This window comes from Zosterops lateralis (genome assembly GCF_965231275.1).
Source record: "Zosterops lateralis genome assembly, chromosome: 2".
Lineage (NCBI taxonomy): Eukaryota > Metazoa > Chordata > Aves > Passeriformes > Zosteropidae > Zosterops > Zosterops lateralis.
In genome coordinates, this window is record NC_139763.1 from 92,362,384 (window position 1) to 92,383,344 (window position 20,961).

Consider the following 20,961-nt stretch of genomic DNA (forward strand, 5'->3'; position numbering starts at 1 on the left):
GCCCCTGTGTTTCCATTTTTCCCCTGGCTGTTAGTTTATCCAAATTCTACAGCAGACCAGTTCCTAATTACCAGTAGTTCTGTGAGCAAAGCAGACACAGTGACCACACACACAATCCTGTTGCTTCACATAGATATATGTATGGGTATAGATATACGGTATATACACACAGATTTTTTTTTTAATATATATATATAAAATAACACCTTGTTTATAAAGCGACATTTAATTGCCACTGGTTCCCTTCCCGCCCCACAAAAACAATAGTATACAAAATATAAAATATTTTAAATATTTATAAACGTCGCAAGAAAAAAATAGAACTGTACGAAAATATTTTTTTTTTTCTGAGGTTCCCTCCCTGCCCTGTGGGAAGAGGAAGGGAAGGGGTACACGTCTGGCCTGCCTAGTGTGCCTTGAGTCCATAGTTGTTAAGTGGGTAGGAGTATGCCCTGCCTAATACTATCCGGTCCCGGAGGAGCTTAAATAAGACATAATAATTGCAGAAAAGGATGAGGGCCATGGAGAGGGTGTGGTTCCACTTCTCTGAGCGCAGCAGGGAGTAGAGCTGGTAGCAGACCACACTGCCTTCAATGAGGATCAGCAGGTTGAGCAGCCGTAAGGGACGGTGAAAGAGGAACTGCAGGGAAAGAGTTAAAAAGGAGAGATTTCTGTCATTTGTTGCTCAGTTGAGGGGAGGAGGAATATGGACATAATGCTGTCAGGGACCACTGTGGGGCAGAAGCAATGCTTGTGCTCCTGCCACCACTAGCTGCTACTTAGGAAAAACAGTAAGATACAAGACATGTAAAAGTACCATTTTACTCAAGAAGGGGAAGAGGGTGAAATAAACCTAGGTGTTAACTAGAACCCTCTCAGGGGAATGCCACACTGCCTGATGGGAGAGCTGTGTCACCTCGCTGAGAAAGCACTGGCAAGACAGCTGTGGTCCCCATCTTTCCCAGAGGTCGCTAAGACAGAATGGGAAAGCCCCACTGCTTCCAACACATATTTTCCTCAGCAGCACCAGCCTGTCTTGTAACACCGAACTCTGTCCTGCACGGTCTGCTCTGCTGCAGCTGGGTTTGAGCCTCTCCTCCCCCCTACAGTCATAAGGCACCAAGCAAGAGATGAGATACTTGCATAAAAGCGGGCATGGGACACGTCTGAAGGCACTGCTACGTTGTAAGGCCCAACTGCTTTATACAGGCACCGGCTCCGTCGCACCAGAACTCCCTGAGGCCATATTGTGTTTTCTGACCAGCTGTGGGGAAACAATGGCAGAGTGTTACCATCTGTGCTCCCAACGCCCTGAATGAGGGTTCACGGGAACAGACTGCATCTTGAAAAATACCAAAGCCTCTGCCACAATGACATGTCCTAGCTCCCACTGGAAAAGGCACAGAGGAGTGATCACAAAGCCCATTCAATGGACTCTTGAGTAATATGAACACGTGGCTCCCAGTGCAAGAACCTTGTCCACTGCAGTGGAGGGGGCCACCCCCTGCCTCTGCTCAAGATACTCTCGAGTGGCCAAGATGAATCTCAGCATTTCTTTCTGGGAAGGAACCAGCAGTGACTGGAGGAGCTCAGACAGCTTTCTACAGCAACCATTTCTGGTTTCAGTGAATGAGGCCAGTAGAGTTGCATGGGGAGTGGAGACATATCCCCAGCAGATAAACACTGCTGGTATTTGCTCATCCACTAGAACATCTCAGCCCCTTGCTAGGCATGCCAAGCCCTGCCCCTGCCCACACTTACATGTGCTGTGGAGCATTGCTGTAGGAGCCATGTTCTAGTTTCTGCCACTTGCCGAGGTGGGCGGCAGACCTGTGGAGCAGGTCACAGTACTTGGGAGGCAGCAGCTGCGTGGTGAGCATGACAAAGGCATTGATCCACACCATGATGAGGTGCTCGCAGGACCAGCGCATGTCATAGTACTGCGTGCTCTGCGGAGAGACCAGACAAGATCTTGGCACCACTGTCACAGAACAAAAGAAGGAATGACAAGGGACATACTGCATGTGCATCCAGCAGACCCACACCACACGTTACAGGCATGCGCTTTTGGACCGGTGATTTCGGAGGGTTACAGCTTAGGAGACACTCAAGGCTCCCTTCTCCTTGAGCTGAAGGAGAAAGGGCAGGGGATGATGCTGTAGTTGGTGCATCTCCTCCTCCAGCAGCAGGTAACAAGGCAGTTTGCTTGCCACAGAACTGCCCCAGGAGCACCAATTGCACCAAGATTGCTACATGGATTGTGGAGCCCCTGCCCATTTCTCAGCACCAACTGGAGCTTGTTCAAGTTAGAGAAATGACAGATGAAAAAATACAACCCCCACGCTGACAAGAGGTTCTTGGATTTAGTTTGCCAAGCATCCTAGTTGGCTCTAACAGGCTGACCACCAAAGCCTCTGATCCAAGCACTCAAAAGTCACGATGTTGGATCTGAGACGGGTAACAACAGGTTCTCTTTTCTAGGAAGAGCACAGCTATCCATCTGCCTAGGACAGAGGGTGGGAGAAGGGGAGTTAGTAAGTGGGGTGATGGGACTAGAGGTGCATCACATTTATGGCAATACCTATCTGCCAACCAGGAGCAGTACTAGTGCACTCCGGATGCAGCCATGCTCCGCTATCCGGGCTGCCAAAGGGGAGACAGAGAAAAGGGGAATTAACCAGGAATCTGGCCTGGCAGCAGTTCACACAACATTCAGAAGGAGACAGCAGGATGGGGCACAGAGAGAGCCAGACAACAGCTACCTTCACAAAGCACAGTGGCAGGAATGCCACGTAGTAGGCACTGAAGAGAGAGTTGAAGAGAACTTCCTTGATCCTGCGGTTGAAGTCTGCTTTTAGGCACTCCACCTCATTGCGGATGAGATCTGGGGAAAGGGGGCAGCTGTGGGTGGGGATAGACGTAGGATTATTGAACTGTTCTCTCAGGGATTCCCACAGAAGCGAGAAGAAGTCTTTGACCAGGCTGCTGACAGCTGAAGCCCCATCATCTGCCGCCTGGTCCTGTACCAAGTAACCACAGTCTGCAGGTAGAGGCTGTGCTCTGCTGTCCTGGTGGAAGCAGCACAGAGGGACGTAGACACCAAACCTGCCATGAAAGAAAGAAAACAATGACTGAAATAGCAGTTATCCCAACAGGGGGCACCTCTCCTCAACATATACTGGCCCTGATGAGAGTGACAGCACACAGGAGCCCTCATTCAGAAGCTAACAGCCAACTCCTCTCCCCACTAAAAGGCCAAAGGCTGCAACTTTGACACCTGTGCAGAGAAGCTTTTTAAAATCCCATTTGTAGAACCAACAATCCCAAAGGCTCAGTTTTCAAGTGGCAGTAAAGGCCCCTCACACAAACAAGCAGCTGAGGCAATTCACTTCATCAGCTCAGTGCCACCTCCTTGTACCATCCCCCAGCCACTCCTGCTTCCTTTTTAATCCTAAATCGAGGAGACATTACAGCCAACAGCTCTGCTTCCCACGGTGGCTCATGACACTCCCAAGCAGCTGTGCCCCCCGTGCCCAGAAGGTTCAAAGTGGAGTCACTCACGGGTAGCCCAGGAAGAGAAGGTTGAGAACAGAATGGCTGCGGAAGAGGTTGACCAGAGTCCAGCAGAGCACCCATCCACATAGGGTGAGCAGCACCAGGCGCACCATGTAGCGCATCAGAGATGTTGCACCCACCTGAGAGGCCTGCAAATGGAGAGGAAACACTCAGCACTCCTAAAACAACCAGGGCTGGAAGATGAGCACAAGGGACGCCTGTGGAGGAGGAGCAGGGAGAGGGGTGCCAGGAGGTATCAGGAGAGGGATAGCTGCCCTCTTCCTAATCAGCAGGAAACTGATTGTCCTACAAACATAAATGCCTTGATTTTATTAATGATTGACAGGATCCAAAATAGTCAAATAATCACAAATTGTAGGGCATGACTAAAATAGAGCCTTTGAAGAAAAAATCAGAGCTGCAACGTAGAAAAATATTTTTGCTCAAGTCTCTTATTGCTCTGATGATAGTCCAGGATGGCCTGAAATCCATTTCCCCTCTCTCTTTTCTTTAGAAGGATCAGGTCTCAGCATTGTGAAAGGTCACAGTTTGCAGCTGAGGGAAGAGAAGATGTGCACCTTGCCAATCTCAAACCCAGATTTCCATAATTTAGCTCTATTGGATGTGCAGGCTGCCGTGTAGTGAGGAGGCACCACAGCAAGAAAGCCTGATCCAATCTCCAGAGCAGAGAATGGAACTGAACTATAAAAAGTGTGGTGAAAACTATAAAAGATTCTTAAGGGTTAGAGCCAATACATGGGATGCCCAAGAACCTGCATGGAAGATTTCAATGCAGAAATTTCAGTCTATGGGAAGTTTAATGGAGGATATGAACATAAATGAAAATGGAAGGAATCAGATGAAAAGAGACTTCGGAGTTCCCACCTTCTCCATTCATCTATTCAACAGGACATAACTGTTCCTTTATTTAATTTACTTATTTTAAACACTGCTTATGCTAGAGTTGTATTAACAATTTCAGTAGACAAAACTTCTATTTTCCTAAAAATAACCTTTCAGAGAGACCTGGCTCTGCCCCCACAAACACAGAGAAGGTCTCAAAATCTGCGGTGACATGAGCAGAGTCTGAGTTAGTGAGTAACCAGGAGTGGAAAAGCACTTCTAGCAGTATTCCTATTTCACTTCTGTGTAGTCAGACAGCCTCCTCCTGACCTTTCCCCCTCTGATCTGTTAATTCTTCTTGTCTTGGCCAACCTCCCTCTTTGCCTTTTTGCTACCTGACTTGCAATTCTCTTGGCCACTTCTCTAGCATGAGACAGTGGGTTACAGTATTGTACCTGCAGAGATAAATAAACAAGTGGGACCATTTAATCTCCTCCTAGATGCAGAGCCAACAGAGCTCCCCAATACTACAGGACACCATGACTTGTGTCAAGGAGAAAACTCCAAGGCAGAAGGGCATCCTCAAAATCTTAGTCCTTCACACTCAGACTCTTCTGCAGAAGAAACCCTCCAACCTGCAGAATTTTCTAAGGCCATGGATGACCATGTCCTGCAGCTCGTTCTACAGGCAGGAGAGGGAACAGTGGGAATGTTACCTCAGAGATAATGGCCCACACCAGCCTCCGTGCCAGCATCACTGTGATGAACGCCGCCAGGTGGTAGTCAATGAGGTGAAAATTCTAAGGAGGAAAGAAAAAAGGTATTCACCAGGAAAAGGGACTCTGAAACCACCCAGATGGGTTGAGACTAGGAGGCTGGCTGCTGGAGAGTACATTAGGACCATTAGGACCTCATGTAAGCATTCCCCAAATCTCTCTATTAGGGATAAGGGAAAAGCAATAAATATTTGTGACACAGGAATGTCTCCAGACACAAGACCTTCTCCACAGGGATATTCCTTCCCATGGAGAGGTTTCCACAGAAAACAAAACAAACCCACTCTTCAGGCAGGTATTTTTGGGGTCAAAGGGTCATCTAGAACCAGACTCCTACCATGGAGAACAGCTTGCAGGTTCTCCACAGAAAAGCCCCTGAGCAACCAGATGAAGGGCAGCCAAACCAGAGTCCAGAGTGAGCACACCAGCTCATTTTCTCTCTTGGCCTCAAAAATGGTCTGTAGCGACCCATGCTTCCTGATGAAACCAAGATGACCTGAGAAATCTCATCTTCATTAGCCATGAAGTTCTCTAGCTGCATCAAGTTAGATACAGCTCTTGCAGCTTTTCGGTGAAACCATCCAATATATTCTGGCCAGAAGCTGTTTGGTACCTCAAGGACATTTTGTGTAAAAAAGAATGCTTGGGTTGTGATGGGAACAAACAAATGACCATTAAATCCTGCTGGATAGGGAGTCCCAAACAGGATGCTTTTACTTCTAAGCCATCTGTGTCCAGCACAGCAGAACTGAGCAGGAGGCTGGCGACTGGAACACCAGCACCACCTGTCGGTACAGGTAACTGAGGGACCACCTCGTGCTTCCAAAGAGCCTTCAGGACACGGTTCCAGCTGCACAGGCTGGCTTTGCTCACAGGCAGCTTACTGGGACAGCAACAACACTGAAACCGAGGAGGTTGAGAGCTTTATGTAAGCTGAGGATCTGACCCTCTCCCCAGCTGTGCTGCTGACCTGCTGTGGGATCCTAACAAAAATCTGCACATCTTCCTTCTCTCAGGCTCTGTTGTTTCAACTGGCAAGGGGCACTCACAGCAGGAGACAGCTCCTGGAGCCTCAACTCTGTCAGACCCTAGAGGCTAGCTGGACCATGCAAACATGTGCAAAGTATTTCCCCTCAAGAAGTCCTGCTGACTCCTCTCTCTCACCTGCCATGTATTTTCTCCCCTGTAAAATGGGGGATGACATGGCCCTGACTGATGGGGGTGCATGTGAACTCTCACTCACTCCCTTAATGTCAAATGCTTGGTGATTTCTGGACTGAAGAAGCATGAAAAGCAGCTGTGTAATGAAAAAAGCCCAAGTGATGGCACTTGCAGGGGAACTCACCAGTGAGGTGCAGGAAGCAGGGTGATTGTAGGGGTACCACCAGACAGTCTTGTAGATGTTGATGTACTGAATGAAGAGGGCTACCAGAAGGTAGATGAAGAAGAGGAATTCAAAGAGAAGGCTCCCATCCAGCGGCAGCTCAGGGATCCGGCAGTGACGCACAGGCTCTGGAGTAATCAGCGCTGTGATGGGAGGTGCCGAGAGGCTGATGGCACTACCATTCCTGAAGCAGATGGATATCACTTACTTGGTAAACATTCTACATCATTTTCCAGGATAGAGTGCGTGAGGTTGTGAATTTGAGACTGGCCATTACTAGGGGAGAGGTGACAGCAGTCTTGCATTCATATTTCTGACATGAGGCTGGTGGTGAACTCCATCATCTTGGCTCAGACAAAACCCTTATCCAAAATTTTCTCTGGACAACAGCTTGATCTCTCAGAAGTTCTGTGACATGCCCAGCAATATTTCAGTAAACTTGCAGATTGAGGAGCAGAGATACAGAGCAAAAATCATTAGGGACTCTGTGATACACCCAACACAATATTGGCTCTTTCCACCCCTCACCAGGACATTACAGTAGCACCCAGCCTCCTTCTCCAGCACAGCAAAGTGCCCACTGTCTTTCATAGCTCCTCTTTTTAAAAGAGGAGTAACTAAAAATGGAATGGAGTAGTTCAGCCACTTCCTAGAGGCTAACCTCTCAAGTGTTCTTACACTTCCTTCTTTTCTAGCTTCCAGAGCAGGCTAGGACAACTAAAAGCTCTGGCATACTCAACTGGTGGAGGAACTATGCTGTGTCTGACTGAAACCAGATAAGCAACGCTCTCTCAAGACCCCGGGGCCCTGACTTCAGTCTCGACAGTCACTTGCTTCTCAAGAACCTCAAACTGTGCTATCTGTCCCTCTGCCCCAGACAGAGAAGTCTGTAAAGGCCAAAGCTAAATGGCTTGGATTGCTCTACTCTGTAAGAATGAACCTATAGCAGGGCCCCAGCACGCAGCAAATAGCTTCTCTAGTCTGCCAGCTCTTCTATGGAAAGAAGTAATGCTGGGCCCCTTTCAGTTTTTATACCAAATGTGGTAATCTCAATGTCACTCTGTGTGTGTTCCTGTTTCAGCTCCCAACTTCCCCAGAAAATGCAGCTCATCTTTATCAACTCTGAGAATTAGTTTCATCTGCAACCAGCAGGTCTATAACAGAATATGGGCATCCTCCTGCCCTGCCTTTCTATTATGTAGGAGGAGGAGTCACAGCTGTGTTCTGATGTGTCACACTAATTCCCCAGGGCAGTGAAGGCAAGCAAGCGAGACAAGGACTCATCATTTGCTAAGACTCACTGCTCTGGGAACTGCTGCAGGAAAGACAAATGGAGCATTGTGTGATTTCCACCCCTGGCTGTTGTGACCACAGTGAGTGGTGAAGGGGGGCTGAGACCACTTCCACAATCCCCTCCATGGGGCTGGTTTTAATGCATGAAGTCTAAAGAGGGGCTGCAGAGGGAAGCATGTACCACAGCAGAGCTGAGAAGAGAAGCTGGAAAAGGTTTGTCACGCAGGACTTGTTCCCTCTTGGTTGAGCCATCTCATAATGCCACAGTGGAGGGCTCAAGATTCTCGTCTCCCCTCACTTTCACCACAAAGCCATGCCCCTGCACAGGGTTCAGGGTGCATCAAGGCTCCTTGCTTTTACTGCTGTCCCAGCCACAGATGTCTCAGGAACCCAGCCCTGTCCTCACCTGTTTCTCAGAGCGGTACCGTTTCCACAGCTCCCGCCAACCAGAGTCTGCAGAGAAGGCAAAGCTGAACGGCTTAGCTGCTGCCGGCTGGGTCCCCTCCTTCCACCGGGCATGACCAGGAACCAGTCCACTTCCAGTGCCTCCAGCAGGCTGTGCCCTGACACCCAGACAACGATCCCAAAGCCTTCCCAAATCTGCAAAGGAGGCAGAAACATCACAAGCTTAAACTGCTGGTCACACTCCCTCAGTTCGCACTCCAGCCAAGCAAATCCTTGCAGAAGGAAGTCACTCTCATACACTCAGAGCCCTGTGGGACAGCCATCACCACTCTAAAACACTGTGCCACTTCAGTGGCAGCGGGTCAGTGTCTGCTTGCACACCCAGAATGAACACCACTGACACCATGTCTCTAAAAAGGGGCTACTTACATTAGCCATTAATGACTGACAGAATTTATTGCTGGCTGGAAAGCACCACTGAGCATCTCCAGAGCTGGAGATGACACAAACGTGTGCTTTATTTCAAAAGCAAGTCTGGGAGAGAGCCCTCTCCATGTTGTGGTTGAGCTACCAGAGCTTCACAGCTCTCTTTAGGCACCCAGCATGTTACCTGCCAGGCTCTGATGCTGGTAGGTAATTTGGGCACCCTCTGGCAGAGCTCTGAACAGACAGACTGGTGTCCTTGAAGGAAACTGCATAGTTCAGCTCCCTTCTGTGCTAAGAATGCCCAAGTGACACCAAGGTAATACATCCATTTAAAAGTAGGTTTAGTTAGCAGAGAAGTGCAGCAAAACACACATGTATGCATGTACTTCAAATGCACATATGGGCAATCGCATAACCCACCCCTGAAAAGAAAAATAATTCAGAAGTAGACTTGTATATATTTATTTATCTATTTATTTTTAATGACACACTTAAATCTATCAATGCCTTAAAATGAACCAGTATGAGAGAGGCTGGGCAACTCAGAATATCAGAAACAATGGTGTAGTTTCTGGCACAGACTTTATCACTTCCCATTCAATTGTTCTTTAATTTCACTGGTCTCCCACGTGACATTGAAAGGATTTTGGCAATCAGAAAAATTTCCAATGGAAACACATAGCGGACATAAGGGAGTGAAGGACTGAACTGGAGTGCATGTGTGCTGCACAGGAACAAGACACTGAGTGAGCATCTCACTCCAAGGACTTTGCTGTGTCTGTGTGCCTGGAGTCTAAATCAGCTGCCCTTTTGGAAAAATACCATAGCCAGAACCAACCCAGAGGCCAAAAAAGCACACTCACCTCCTGGGAAACTCTGGATGTAGCTTTGAAATGTACAGATGGAACCTATGGTCTATTTATAATTCAGTCATCACCTCCTTTAAAATCCTGAGAAATCACAGCTGGCAGAAATGCCAGAAGTTTTCTCAGTGAGTCACAGGACTGTCACCATGAACACAGTGTGCAGGAGTACTTCTCTAAAAAATTCCCTCAAAGAATTGCCCTTTGTATTAAAATTTCCCGTCCTTCAGCTCTACTCCAATAAACAATTGTCATGATTGAAAGCAGGATACCAATTCTCAAACTTTCAACAAAAATCAAAATGTTTCAAAGGATGAATGCTTTCTGCACACCCACATGAAAGTGACTTGGCAAAAATCAAAACAAACCAAACCCAAAAAAATCACGCCAAAAACCAGACATCCAGGAGAGAGGAGAGAAAAAAAAAAAAAAAAAAAAAAAAGGAGATGTGAAAATGCATGAAAGATGAGCAAACATTGGAGAATTTTGGCTTTGAGGTAAATAGTGTGTTTTGGCAGACTTTAAAACTCTCATATCTCCAGTAACAACAGAGATTGAAGCCTTCCTTACCTTTTAGTCAAGCAAGACTTCAAAGCCTGCAGACAGTTTGCCCTAGGATGTTCTAGAGTTTTATTTGGGAATATTTACATTTCAGGAATTAAATATAAGCAAGAAGATTCTCCTGCATGTGTAAGATGAGCAGGGGCAGCAACAAACAATGCAGAATTCACTTAGGGCATTCAGACACTTTTGATAAGCAGCTAAAGTGAAGGGAAAAAAATGAAGAATCTCTCCCCCCCAAAAGCACAAACTTGAAAAGCATTTTAAGCCAAATTTAGCTACCACAGGGCCTGTGGTAGCTGAAACAATTGGTCCGATTCGACCTACAGGATATTTATGATAATGGATGCAATATGTTGGTGGTCTAATTAGTGCTATTAACAGTGGAAGGTATTTTATACCACGTCCAATAATTCATGTAAATAATTTAACAGGTCTCATTAGTATCACCCCATTAGTATGCCTCACACGCTCGCCAATACAGACACTTGGACACGAAGCAATCGCAATTCCAGCCCCTGGCTTTGCACACCAGTAAAATGCAGGTTTCTACCAGTAAAAACAACTGCCCATGGAAAGAAGCCATCCTTAACGTCAGTGCACATATTTTAAATGCACTTGAATAAGCCCTTTCACAGTGATTCATGAACATATAGACTGGGCAGCTCCTCAAGCCAAGCTTTAAATAACTTTACTTTACTGGAGTTAGATCGAATTAGGTAGGCATTTTTTGGAGCAAAATCTGCCTAAGAACCATTCCTTTTTTGTTTGTTTTTATTTTGTAGAACTAGCCACACAAAACTGAAGCTCCACAGATAAAGCTAAACAAAGCAGTGAGATTACAGATCAGATTGACTCTAAGTCTGCTTTTTTTAGCCTTGAACCAATCAACAGGCCTCCTTTTTGAGGGGAAAGACATGGGGAAAAGCCTTTTTATAGCTTTCAATTAATAAACAAAGGCATGATTCTACTTTGAAAAATATGTGAACAAGAAAAAAAGGTTTCCATAAACCCCTTATTCCAACAGATAATATTCCAAGTCATATTAAGTATTAATGAAGAGTCCACCCTGCTCCCTTCTCTGTTTGCATTCCCCACCCTATCAGTGATATTATTTTATAGAGTCATGCAGAAAAAGTGACTAATGAAAGATAAAAGCTTTTCCTGACAAGACTCTTCAGTCCATTAATGTGATCCCACACTGTTCTTTCCAGCTCACCTACAATTTCCCTCAAAAAATAAGTCACATGCCTGCAGTCCCTTCATCCTCAAATCCTCACAATCAATACTACCTAACCTCCAAGATCTCCTCTCTGAGGCAGATGGGGCATCATGAAAACACACAGGCAGGATCTGGAGAGCAACTACAGAACATCAGACATGCACAAGGAATGCCCATGTATAGGGAATGGATGTGGGCACAGACGGCTCTTGGGTCCTAGGGCAGACCATACCTCAGGACAGAGGCAAAACCTTCATTTGTGACACAGTTACAGGAAAATCCAGAAACAGAAGGCACCAGATGCTCTGATTTCCAGTTCCTGCTTTTAGGACTACACAAAGCACTTGGTCTTTTTTTTGTTGTTTTCTGTGCCACAATACCCCTCCTGTCCATCAGATCCCCAGCTATCCTGAGGCAGGATCAAGACAGGCAAGAACCACAGCTGTGTGCAAGACTTTACTGATAACAAGCAGACCAATTATTCACCAATTCAGAGGTGAAGCACTGTGCAGCCCTGTCCTGCTCCCCAAGGACCATCACTCAGAATCATGTTCCTGCATCAGCAGCAGCTGCCCAAACAGCTCTTTCAAGAGGCAAATCAGGAGAAAGTCAGTGACTCATCAGAATGGAAAGTGTGCCTGGTTCCCCACCTCTTTGCTGGAAATGCTACCAAGCTCAATCAGCTATTTTGATGGCATTAACATTTTTTAATTGGAGAAAACTTCAAGCCTCTCCAGTCCTCTTGGGAAGCTCACTGCACAGAGGCATGAGAACTCTCAGAGGCTGAAAAACATTCAAGTGGCTCGCCTTGGCTCCACAAGTCCTACAGCCAGTTACTTGCAAGAGCAGAAAGGGAAATGTGACCATCCTCACTGGGTGCAGTGAGGCTCAAGAAGACCACAGGTGTCTGACTGCAACTCACCATCTCAATTAAAGCAACCTCCTTCCTGCTGAGGAAGCATGTGACAGCTGGGGGTGAAGCAACACACGGCTTCTGTGGTGAGGGACTCTGCCTCCTCCACAGCAACACAGACACTCCCAGCAAGACTTTCCATTCAGGGTGCCCGTGCTTTATGGAAATACACCTGCCACGTGTGCAGGGCTCCCCCGCAGGGAAGTGCAGCCAGCCACCCCCACCACACGGCTGCAGAGCGCTGACACAAAGCTCCATTCCTTCCTGAAACTGAAAATGCACTCCTGGTTGCTAATGTCCTCGATTCAACTCACTGCAGCTGGTCAGCCTAACCTTAAACTTCTAGTTGTCCAGCAATCCTAATATCTTTGCAAATTATCACACGAGTGTTCCTTTGAACTTTGACAGTCCTAGTTACTATGGGTAATTTTTACTTCCCTTTAGTGTGAACCTCTTAATTTTTTTTATTTAAATAAAAAACAACCAAAACGAAAACCCCATTGTGACAGCTGGAAAAACAGACACAAAGCTAGTGATCGACTCATCCAACGTAACAAAAAAAGAAGAAAAATCACCAGAGAGCCAAGGCAGCAGCAATGGCTGCACCCAAGCCTTGGTCACAAGGCCACCTTGTCAGCACCCTCACATCTGCCACACCGGAAGCCAAAAAGACGCAGAACTTCTGTGAAATCCCCAACTGGTCTGGGAGTAAAACAAGCATTTGGTTGTTGCGAGGGAGGAAACAACCGACAGGTTATCAGATGGAAAGCTAAATATTTGGCTTGCACAGAGCTGCCCCAGTGCTAAGTCAACACAACCTTTCAACTCTGGCTGGATCCAAAGGCACACACCCGCCACCTGGCCCAGGGCTGGGAGGCAAAACCGGTTAGGAGGGAGGTCTCCAAGTCAGCACATTTTCCAAGTCCTCATGCCATACAGAGCGATGGATTAAGAGGGGGATTTGGCACAGAGGGACAGAAACCCCCCTGAAGTGCAGCCCAAACACCATCAAACAGGAGAGCTGCTGGTGCACCAGCAAGACTAATTTTTGCTCCATCACCAAGAAGCAAGAACCTGCTCTGTAAAAACAAAACCAACGAATCAAGACTCTGTCAGTGCAGACTTTTCTGACGCAGCACAACTCTGGCTGAGGAGGCTCCATCTATCAGTCCTCTATACAGATGCCAAAACCAAAGGGTCAAAGTAGCAAGATTAAGGCAAGAATAAATAAATAAATTACAGATATACTCTATGACTCATTTCAAGTCATGTTATTTCTAGCCTGATTTCAGTGAGGAAGACTAGAGCTAAGCAGAAAGTTAAGTGGGAAAAATAAAAGTTTTAGCTAAAAGCAAAGGAAAGGCAGCACCTGCTATTTGTAGCTGCCACAGTAACTCAAACTCCCACATACAAAAATGGGAACAGGAAAGGAAAGTTTTTTAAGAAAAGCCTCTCAAAGTTAAAGTGCAGTAAGCTCAATCAGCTCATTCTGCAGACATACTTAAGGATATGACATAGATTTAAGTTTTTAGTACTCTAGATAAACAAAATTATCCAAGATACTGAAAAAGACATTTTTAAAAACAGAGACATCTTATACATTCCCTAAAAATCCCTTCAAAGACCTTACTTTAGGGGGTGCAAGGAAGAAATTTCCAGAGGTATGCAGGCAATAGTGTCCTCTTCAGAATACAGGCAAGTTCAAGTTTTTGTGAACTGGAGGAAGGTTGAGACACACACTAAGTGCTCTGAACAAACCTCTGCGAGTACAAGAACAAAGCCACAATTCCTGGTGTAATAAAACAGTATTACCTTACATTATCATATAATTACCTTGTGCAACTAACTGCTACAACAGTCAAAGCAAACAGCTTAGGAAGACGTTAATGAATGATTGTAATAATTTTATGAATGAAGACAAGAGAATTTATATTCCAAAAGGAAATGAAAAAAACCCAAGACCCCACAATGCAAGATGCTCAAGGCTCAGCAGCTCAGAGTGGCCAAAAACACTCCTCTCCAAGCCAACAAGTATTACACAGCTAGCAAGACATTAACATTTTCTTTGGCTTCTTCTGATGTATACAGCAACACTCACAGCCAAACACTGAATCTGGGAATAAAGAAAGCATTGCCTTGTTCTCGTGTGAGAACAAGGCAGAATTGCAAAGCTGAGCTTTTCCAGCAGCAGAGGGAAATGCAGGCCTGACCAGTTGGGTCACAGTCTATTTTGGTCCTAGAGTTCCCATGCTTCTGAATTGTGTGGGGAAGGGGACAGCAAGCCCAGCCTCATCCAGAGTGAGAGGCCCAAACTAAAGAGCTGGAGGGAATTACTGAGCCAGACAGTTCTCTGAGTATGTAACAACACAAGTTTTAATTCCAACTCCACATTCCTGATAGAAACTGAAGTTGTGTTTAGAAGGGGATGCTGGTTGGGAAGTGAATCACAAGGGCAGTGTTTCAGCAGACACAACACAGGCAAAGCTATCAAAGCTGGCCGTTAATACAATTTATCAAGACACACTCACTCCTAAGTACATCTTGCACCAGAGCTCTTCAGTAAACATTACACACAGCCACAGCTCTGCTAAAACACAGCTACAGATCACTCTCCATTATCCCATGCCGTGTGTACTCACTGGGAAAGGCAGGGAATTTTAGGTACGGCCTCTGAAATATTTTTTCCCAAGAGATCAAGGCAAATGCACAACAAAACAGACCACTACTGAGGAGGAAAAAAAAGAGGAAAAAAAAATACAACGCTCATGCTTTTAGAGCCTATCTTAGAATTTTCCATCCAGCAAGCCACCAAAATATGCATTCTCCTCCCAACCTTGAACACAAACCTGCAATCTAATGGCCTGAGCACAGGCCGGGACATCTTTTGCTTTTTCATCTTTCCTCTTCAACTGACTTTCAGGGAACTTGTTTAAGCAATACAGACCTCAGTTTCCTTATCCAAAACAGGATAAACTGCTCAGCAAGTACTTCTCCTCCCAAGGGTCTCTGTATGTAGTAGTGGATATTTTTTACAGTATTATTTTAGCACTTTAGACAAGCTTTTTTAAAAACAAACAGAAGCAGCTTTCCTGCTGGTTTTGTTCCTCTGCCAATCCCTATGTTTAATTTAATGGAGATCAGCCATGATGACAAATCATGGGGAGTCACCAGGATTTTTCTATTTTGTCCTCAAATAGCTAAAAATAAGGCAGGCAGCTGCCATCTGTAGCAATGAGCTTGAAGGCATGAAGAAGAACCCAAGTTAAAAACCACTTCCTTGAGCCTTACACCAAGTCATCACACTGGCATTGACAGCAGAAAGTATCAGTGAGAGAACACTTTGCACATCCCTGACACTGCAGAAAAGCAACAATATTGCAGGGAATTTAAAACAAATTGTAATTTGTATAAATCATAAATTTGCACTAAAATATAAACCACATTTGAGAATGCATCAATTCTCCTCTATTTGCCTCTTAAACAACAGGTTCAGGTGATATAAATATTCCCCACAAAACAGTAAGTCTTCAATTCAACCTCCATGGCTTTGGTAGGCAGGACTCAGAACTTTGTATGACTGTTTACAGAGCAACTAATCCAGCAGATTGAGAAAATGCATTAGAATACATTAATCTCTTGTATAATTAATTATACTGAGACTAATCCAGCTGTCTGAATCTGCATCCATGCTCCCTTATCTGTATTTCTGGGCTGCAGATGCCTACTGATAGTTTTGGTTTAAACCATCAATTCCAAACCCCTCAGTACACATGGATGTCACTGCACCCTGTCTCCCAGGACAGCTCTCCTGACCTGGTTGCACAATACCCACTTCTCACCAGAAGTCTTGTTTTCACTTACAATACCCAAAAAAAAAGTCAAGAAAAGGTTGGAAATAACTCACAAACCACAACAGCCACCAAAGAATGGCACAAAATCTTCCAGGAGAGTTTGTGAAAGCTAATGAGTTATTTTCCCAAGTCACACAGCTACTACAGGTTTAAAAATCCACCTGCTAACAGCTATGCCACTTACCTAACTGTGGTAGGGTTAGAAATAAATGGATTAAAGTTCCAGTTTTAACTGCCAGAAGAAAACTTCTTCCAGGATTTAATGATTCTGAGGCACAGGGAAGGCTGTGGAGCTGGAAGACTAAGGAGCAGGACAGTCTCAGAATTACTGCTACCTTGTTGCTTTCCACCACATCCATCTTCAGGAACTGTAACTCTACTTAGGACTACTGAGTGGCCCAACTGGTTTCTGAACTGAATGCTCATGGAAACTAGAAGCCACCTTACAAATATTTCTAGTACATCTGCTCTTGGCTGTATTCTCAAACATCCAGAATTGGTGCCTACAGAAAGAAAAAGTGTTAAGTATTATGACAACCAGGTTTGAGTCTATCTGCACCACATATCCTTGCAGAGAAGATTTGTGTTCAATGCTACTCAGTTTCAAAACCAGCAGAAAGGTGTGGGGCTCTTCCTCTTCAAACACTACATACACAATTTTATTTTTTTTAATCTAAAATTTCAGAACAAAGAGGAATGTCTGAAGAATATACAGACAAAAAAAAAGTGATTAGGCCTGTCCGCTTTTGAGTACTACATAACAGTACACCTATATTGGCAATGTCAGATCAGCACAAATGTTGCTTATACAGGCAGGCCAGTAAGATGAGAATTGCTTAATTTCCTTAGCTACCACAAAATGTACTGTGGTAAATGCCAGTAGTGTCTCTGAAAGACAAGTAACTCAGCAGGGTGCTAATCTGTATAATCAAAAAAGTTTCAATAAGAATTTATCATCTTACAAGCAGAATAGAAACACGCTCTGTAAAGAAGAAGCAAAACGTTTTATCCCCATTTTACAACAAGAAAGACTAAACCTAAAAGTAAGAAATAAAGGCCTGCATTTCTGAAATTATTAATAATTTTGAACACTCTGGTTGAGGCAGTATAGACACCTCTGTTAGTAGGAATTGTGGGCACCCAGAGCTTCTGAAAGTCAGGTCTCAAATGCCTGGAAGTCTGCAAAGAGACAGCCAGGAATGAGTTGTACAGGAGGCACGCAGGTGTTCTGTGGTCTTGAGATCAGGAGTACACGCTGAGCACACGTCCTGTGCCAGTGATATCATCTGAGCTTCTCTGTTGTTCCAAATAAATCAAACCTGGAAAACATTACCAGCCGATGTGCCGGTTTGTACAGCAAAACCTGAGGCAAAGAAGCTCAAGAACAGAAAGGAGCAGCTGCATCTACACCTGACGAACTTCCAGTCAGATAAGAGACAGCAAGGAGCAGGTGACGTTTCAGCTCAACCCCCAGGAGAGTCAGCATTGCCTGGCTACACACCAGTGAGCCCAGATTTTACCAGCAGAGTATCATCCAGGCACCTTGGCTGAGGGAGCCTGCACTCCAAGAGGTGCAGCTGGATAGAGAAATGAGTGTCAGAAACAGTCCAACATCAGGAGTGCCAGGAGGTGAGCCATGGAGCAGACTGTGGGTTAAAAAGGGGCTCTTCAGTATCCTGTGAAACTGAGCTGAGCCATTCCAGTCCCACCCCTGGACTGCTGAATCCCTCTCCTAGAAAATCTCTTCTGGCTACAGTGAGTTAACAGACAGAAGGGATGGTTACAGAAGGGATGCCTTGTCTCCAAAAATTCCGTAACTCACCCCTTTGTAACACAGACATCTCATTTCTTCGCTTAAAGTTGTAGCAGACGACAGGGACACGAGGGGCCCCCTACTCACAATGGAAAGCATGCATGAGAGCAACCAGAGATTGCAAACAAAGCTGCCTCTGTTTCTGCTCTATGTTCACATGTTAAAATGATGCTGGAGTAGCGAAGGAGCTGCCTCATGTAACAGGGAAAATCATGTGCACAACTGCTAACCTGTATAAGGGAGGATGATTGTTGTCTCTGTGGTACAAAAAAGAACAGCAACAGAAAGGTGCACCCACATCCATTCTGGAAACGCTACCTTATGGCGGGTTGGCTTTGCCTGGACTTACAGAACATTACCTCAGCTCTTCACCTTCCCCAGGAGAGTGCCCGTGCAGGACTGGTCACGTAGGGACAGCGCTTTAAAAGCCCACAGCACACACACTCCCGTGACCCCAGCCCAACCTCCTCGCCTTCCATCCTCACCTCTCCCCCCGCACAGCACCCGGCTCCCCGCACCTCCTGCTTTAACCCAGACACGGCAGGAAAACTCTCGAAGGAGGAGCCCGGGAGCAAACGCCGTAACCTACCAGCAGGACGGGGCAAAGGCGGCAGAAGCCTCCCCACACTCCCTCCCACACAGACACACACCAGGTTTGGGAGGGGGCCCGGCGGTGCCATGGCCGCGGCTGTGGGCCCGGTACTCACACATCCAAGCGCGGGCGGCGGCGCGGCTCGGACATCAGCCGGCAGCGGGGTCCCCTCCGGCGGCAGCGGCCCGGCCCCCGCGACCCCCGGGGGGAACGAGCCTGCGGCGGCAGCGGGAGCCCCGCGGAGCGTCCCTCCTCCCGCCGGGCAGACCCACCTCGCCGCTGCCCCCGCGGCGGGGCAGGAGAAGGGGAAGGGAAGGGAAGAGGAACAGGCGGGCGGGTTCGGCCTCGGCGCTGCCCCGGCGCGGCCCTGCAGAGCGCCGGCTGCCCGGGAGACGTGGCAGTGAGGGCTGATGCTCTCATCACACGGCGACAGCGGCGGCGGGCCCGGCCGGCCCAGGGAGGGCGGGAGCCGCGGGGCGGGGCCGTGTCCGCGCCGCGCCGCCATCTTGGGGGTGGCAGCCGGAGCCACCGCCGGCCCGGCCGCGCTGCTGGGGCTCCTCAGGCGGGTGCTCCGCCTCCTTGTTAGCTCCGAATCACGGGGTAAAATAGATACAGAAAGCTCTACACCGAATCGCACAATCCATCAGGTTGGAAAAGAGATCTGGAGACCAACCTATGACTGATCACCGCCTTGTCAACCAGACCATGGCGCTGAGGGCCAAGTCCAGTCTCTTCCTTAAACACCTCCAGGGACTGTGACACCACCACCCCTCTGGACAGCCCATTCCAATGTCTAATCATCGTTTTAGTGGAAGAAATTCCTCCTAAAGTCCAATCCAAACCTCCTGTGGTACAGCTTAAGACTGTGTGCTCTTGTCCTGTCGCTGGCTGCCTGGGAGAAGGTACTGAGAGAGTGATATAAGGTCCCACCAAGCTTTCTCTTATCCAGGCTAAACCCCAGCTCCCTCAACTGCTCCTCATCAGACCTGTGCTCAAGACCCTTCACCAGCTCTGTTGACCTTCTCTGGACTTGCTCCAGCATCTCAAAGCCTTTCTTGTGGTGAGGAGCCCAGGGCTGGACACAGCACTCGAGGGGTAGTTGTGTTTTGCATCATGAGATGCCATTTAAAACAAAATCATAAAATCATAGTTAACTGCTTCATTACAGCCAGCACATCTATTTATCTCATACATCAGCAGTTGAACATCAGTTGACCATCAGCAGCTGAAAAGCCCTGCTGCCATTGCACCCTCAGCTAACGTGGAGAAGGCCCATATAACCATTTGAAACCAGTGCAATATCCACCCCTTACTCTACACTGTTTACATCGTGCCAGCTGCCACACTTTCAAATATTCCATCATCCTTCCTGCCCTTTGGTGTATACACACAGATATCATTCCCTAAGTCCGTCTCTATAAAATGTCAATTGAGTTCATTTTGTCCGTGACCTTGAGCTTCATTTCCCATTACAGTCTTTCAGGGCAGAGAAGATGGTGCGTGTTGTGGGACTGTGGCATGGTGAAGCCAGTTCTGATTACATCACCATTACACTTGTCCATATTTATCAAAGTTCATTCTCTATTAATGTGGTAATCAAAAGGAAGTTGGGTTCAAATCCCCAAATCAGGAGCTGGTGGAGACAGGTGCTGCAAAGTGCTCAATGCACTGATGAGTGTATCACCACCATATAAGTGATAACACACAGTAATATAGCGATTACATAAAACAGTTTAATGAATTGTAATTCTCACCCATGATCAAATCCTCTTGAGGCACACACCAGATTTCCACATCCTTCTGCATTAGTCATCAAGTCTACCCAAGTCATTGAACAAAAGCAATCCCATAGACTGTTTTTGCCTTTGCCTGAGGCAGGAATAACCCAGGCTTTTTTCCCCAGCATATTTTTTGTGTGCACTACTGGAAATTTATCCCATTTTCCAGTTATGTAAGAGTTTTGGTTGAGCAGTGCCACTCTGACTGACAGATTCCCTAGTGCTAACTAACCAGGTGGCTTTTGCTAAATGTTTGAAGATTCCACCACCCATTGCTCTCAGTGCAATCTTTAGTAGTTCATTGTACTGCTGGATTTTTCCTGAAGGCTGGTGTGCAATAGGGTGTGTTACATCCACTCAATACTATGTTTTTGGCCCAGTTGTCTACAAGGTTGTTTTGGAAAAGAGTCCCTGTGTGTGATTCAGTTGTTTCTGGCCTACCAGGTCCCCACAAGACTTGCTTTTCAAGGCCCAGGATAGTTTTCTGGTGGTGATATGGGGCCCAGAATATGTTTCCAGCCCTCCAGTAAGCCCCTGGTGGATTTGTGGGAGTTTGATACATTCACTCTGCCAGGCCTCCTTGTATTTATATTTCAGCCACTGTCCTTCATACTAGAGAGTCTTTAATCACTTGACTTGCTTAATTGCAGCATGCTTCCCATTCATGGGTAAGCCATGTGACAGTG

General features: G+C 46.5%; 1 protein-coding gene across 1 annotated transcript; it reads right to left on the reverse strand.

The window, feature by feature from the left end:
* Nucleotides 1-92: 92 nt before the first annotated feature.
* TMEM39A (transmembrane protein 39A) lies at nt 93-18,627 on the reverse strand. Its single transcript, XM_083883363.1, has 9 exons — nt 18,613-18,627; nt 8,258-8,451; nt 6,520-6,742; nt 5,115-5,198; nt 3,562-3,704; nt 2,763-3,105; nt 1,762-1,949; nt 1,144-1,264; nt 93-640 (listed from the first exon to the last, which is right to left on the reverse strand). Exons 2-9 carry the CDS (start codon nt 8,368-8,370, stop codon nt 407-409), a joined length of 1,449 nt encoding a protein of 482 aa, XP_083739489.1. The 5' UTR covers nt 8,371-8,451; nt 18,613-18,627; the 3' UTR covers nt 93-406.
* Nucleotides 18,628-20,961: the final 2,334 nt, after the last annotated feature.

Coding starts and splice junctions, on each gene's coding strand:
- TMEM39A (XM_083883363.1), bottom strand. CDS start 8,370: ATGCCCGGTGGAAGGAGGGGACCCAGCCGGCAGCAGCTAAGCCGTTCA. Junction 6,743..8,257: donor GGTACCGCTCTGAGAAACAG/GTGAGGACAGGG, acceptor CATCTGCTTCAG/GAATGGTAGTGCCATCAGCC. Junction 641..1,143: donor TGTCCCATGCCCGCTTTTAT/GCAAGTATCTCA, acceptor CTTTCCCTGCAG/TTCCTCTTTCACCGTCCCTT.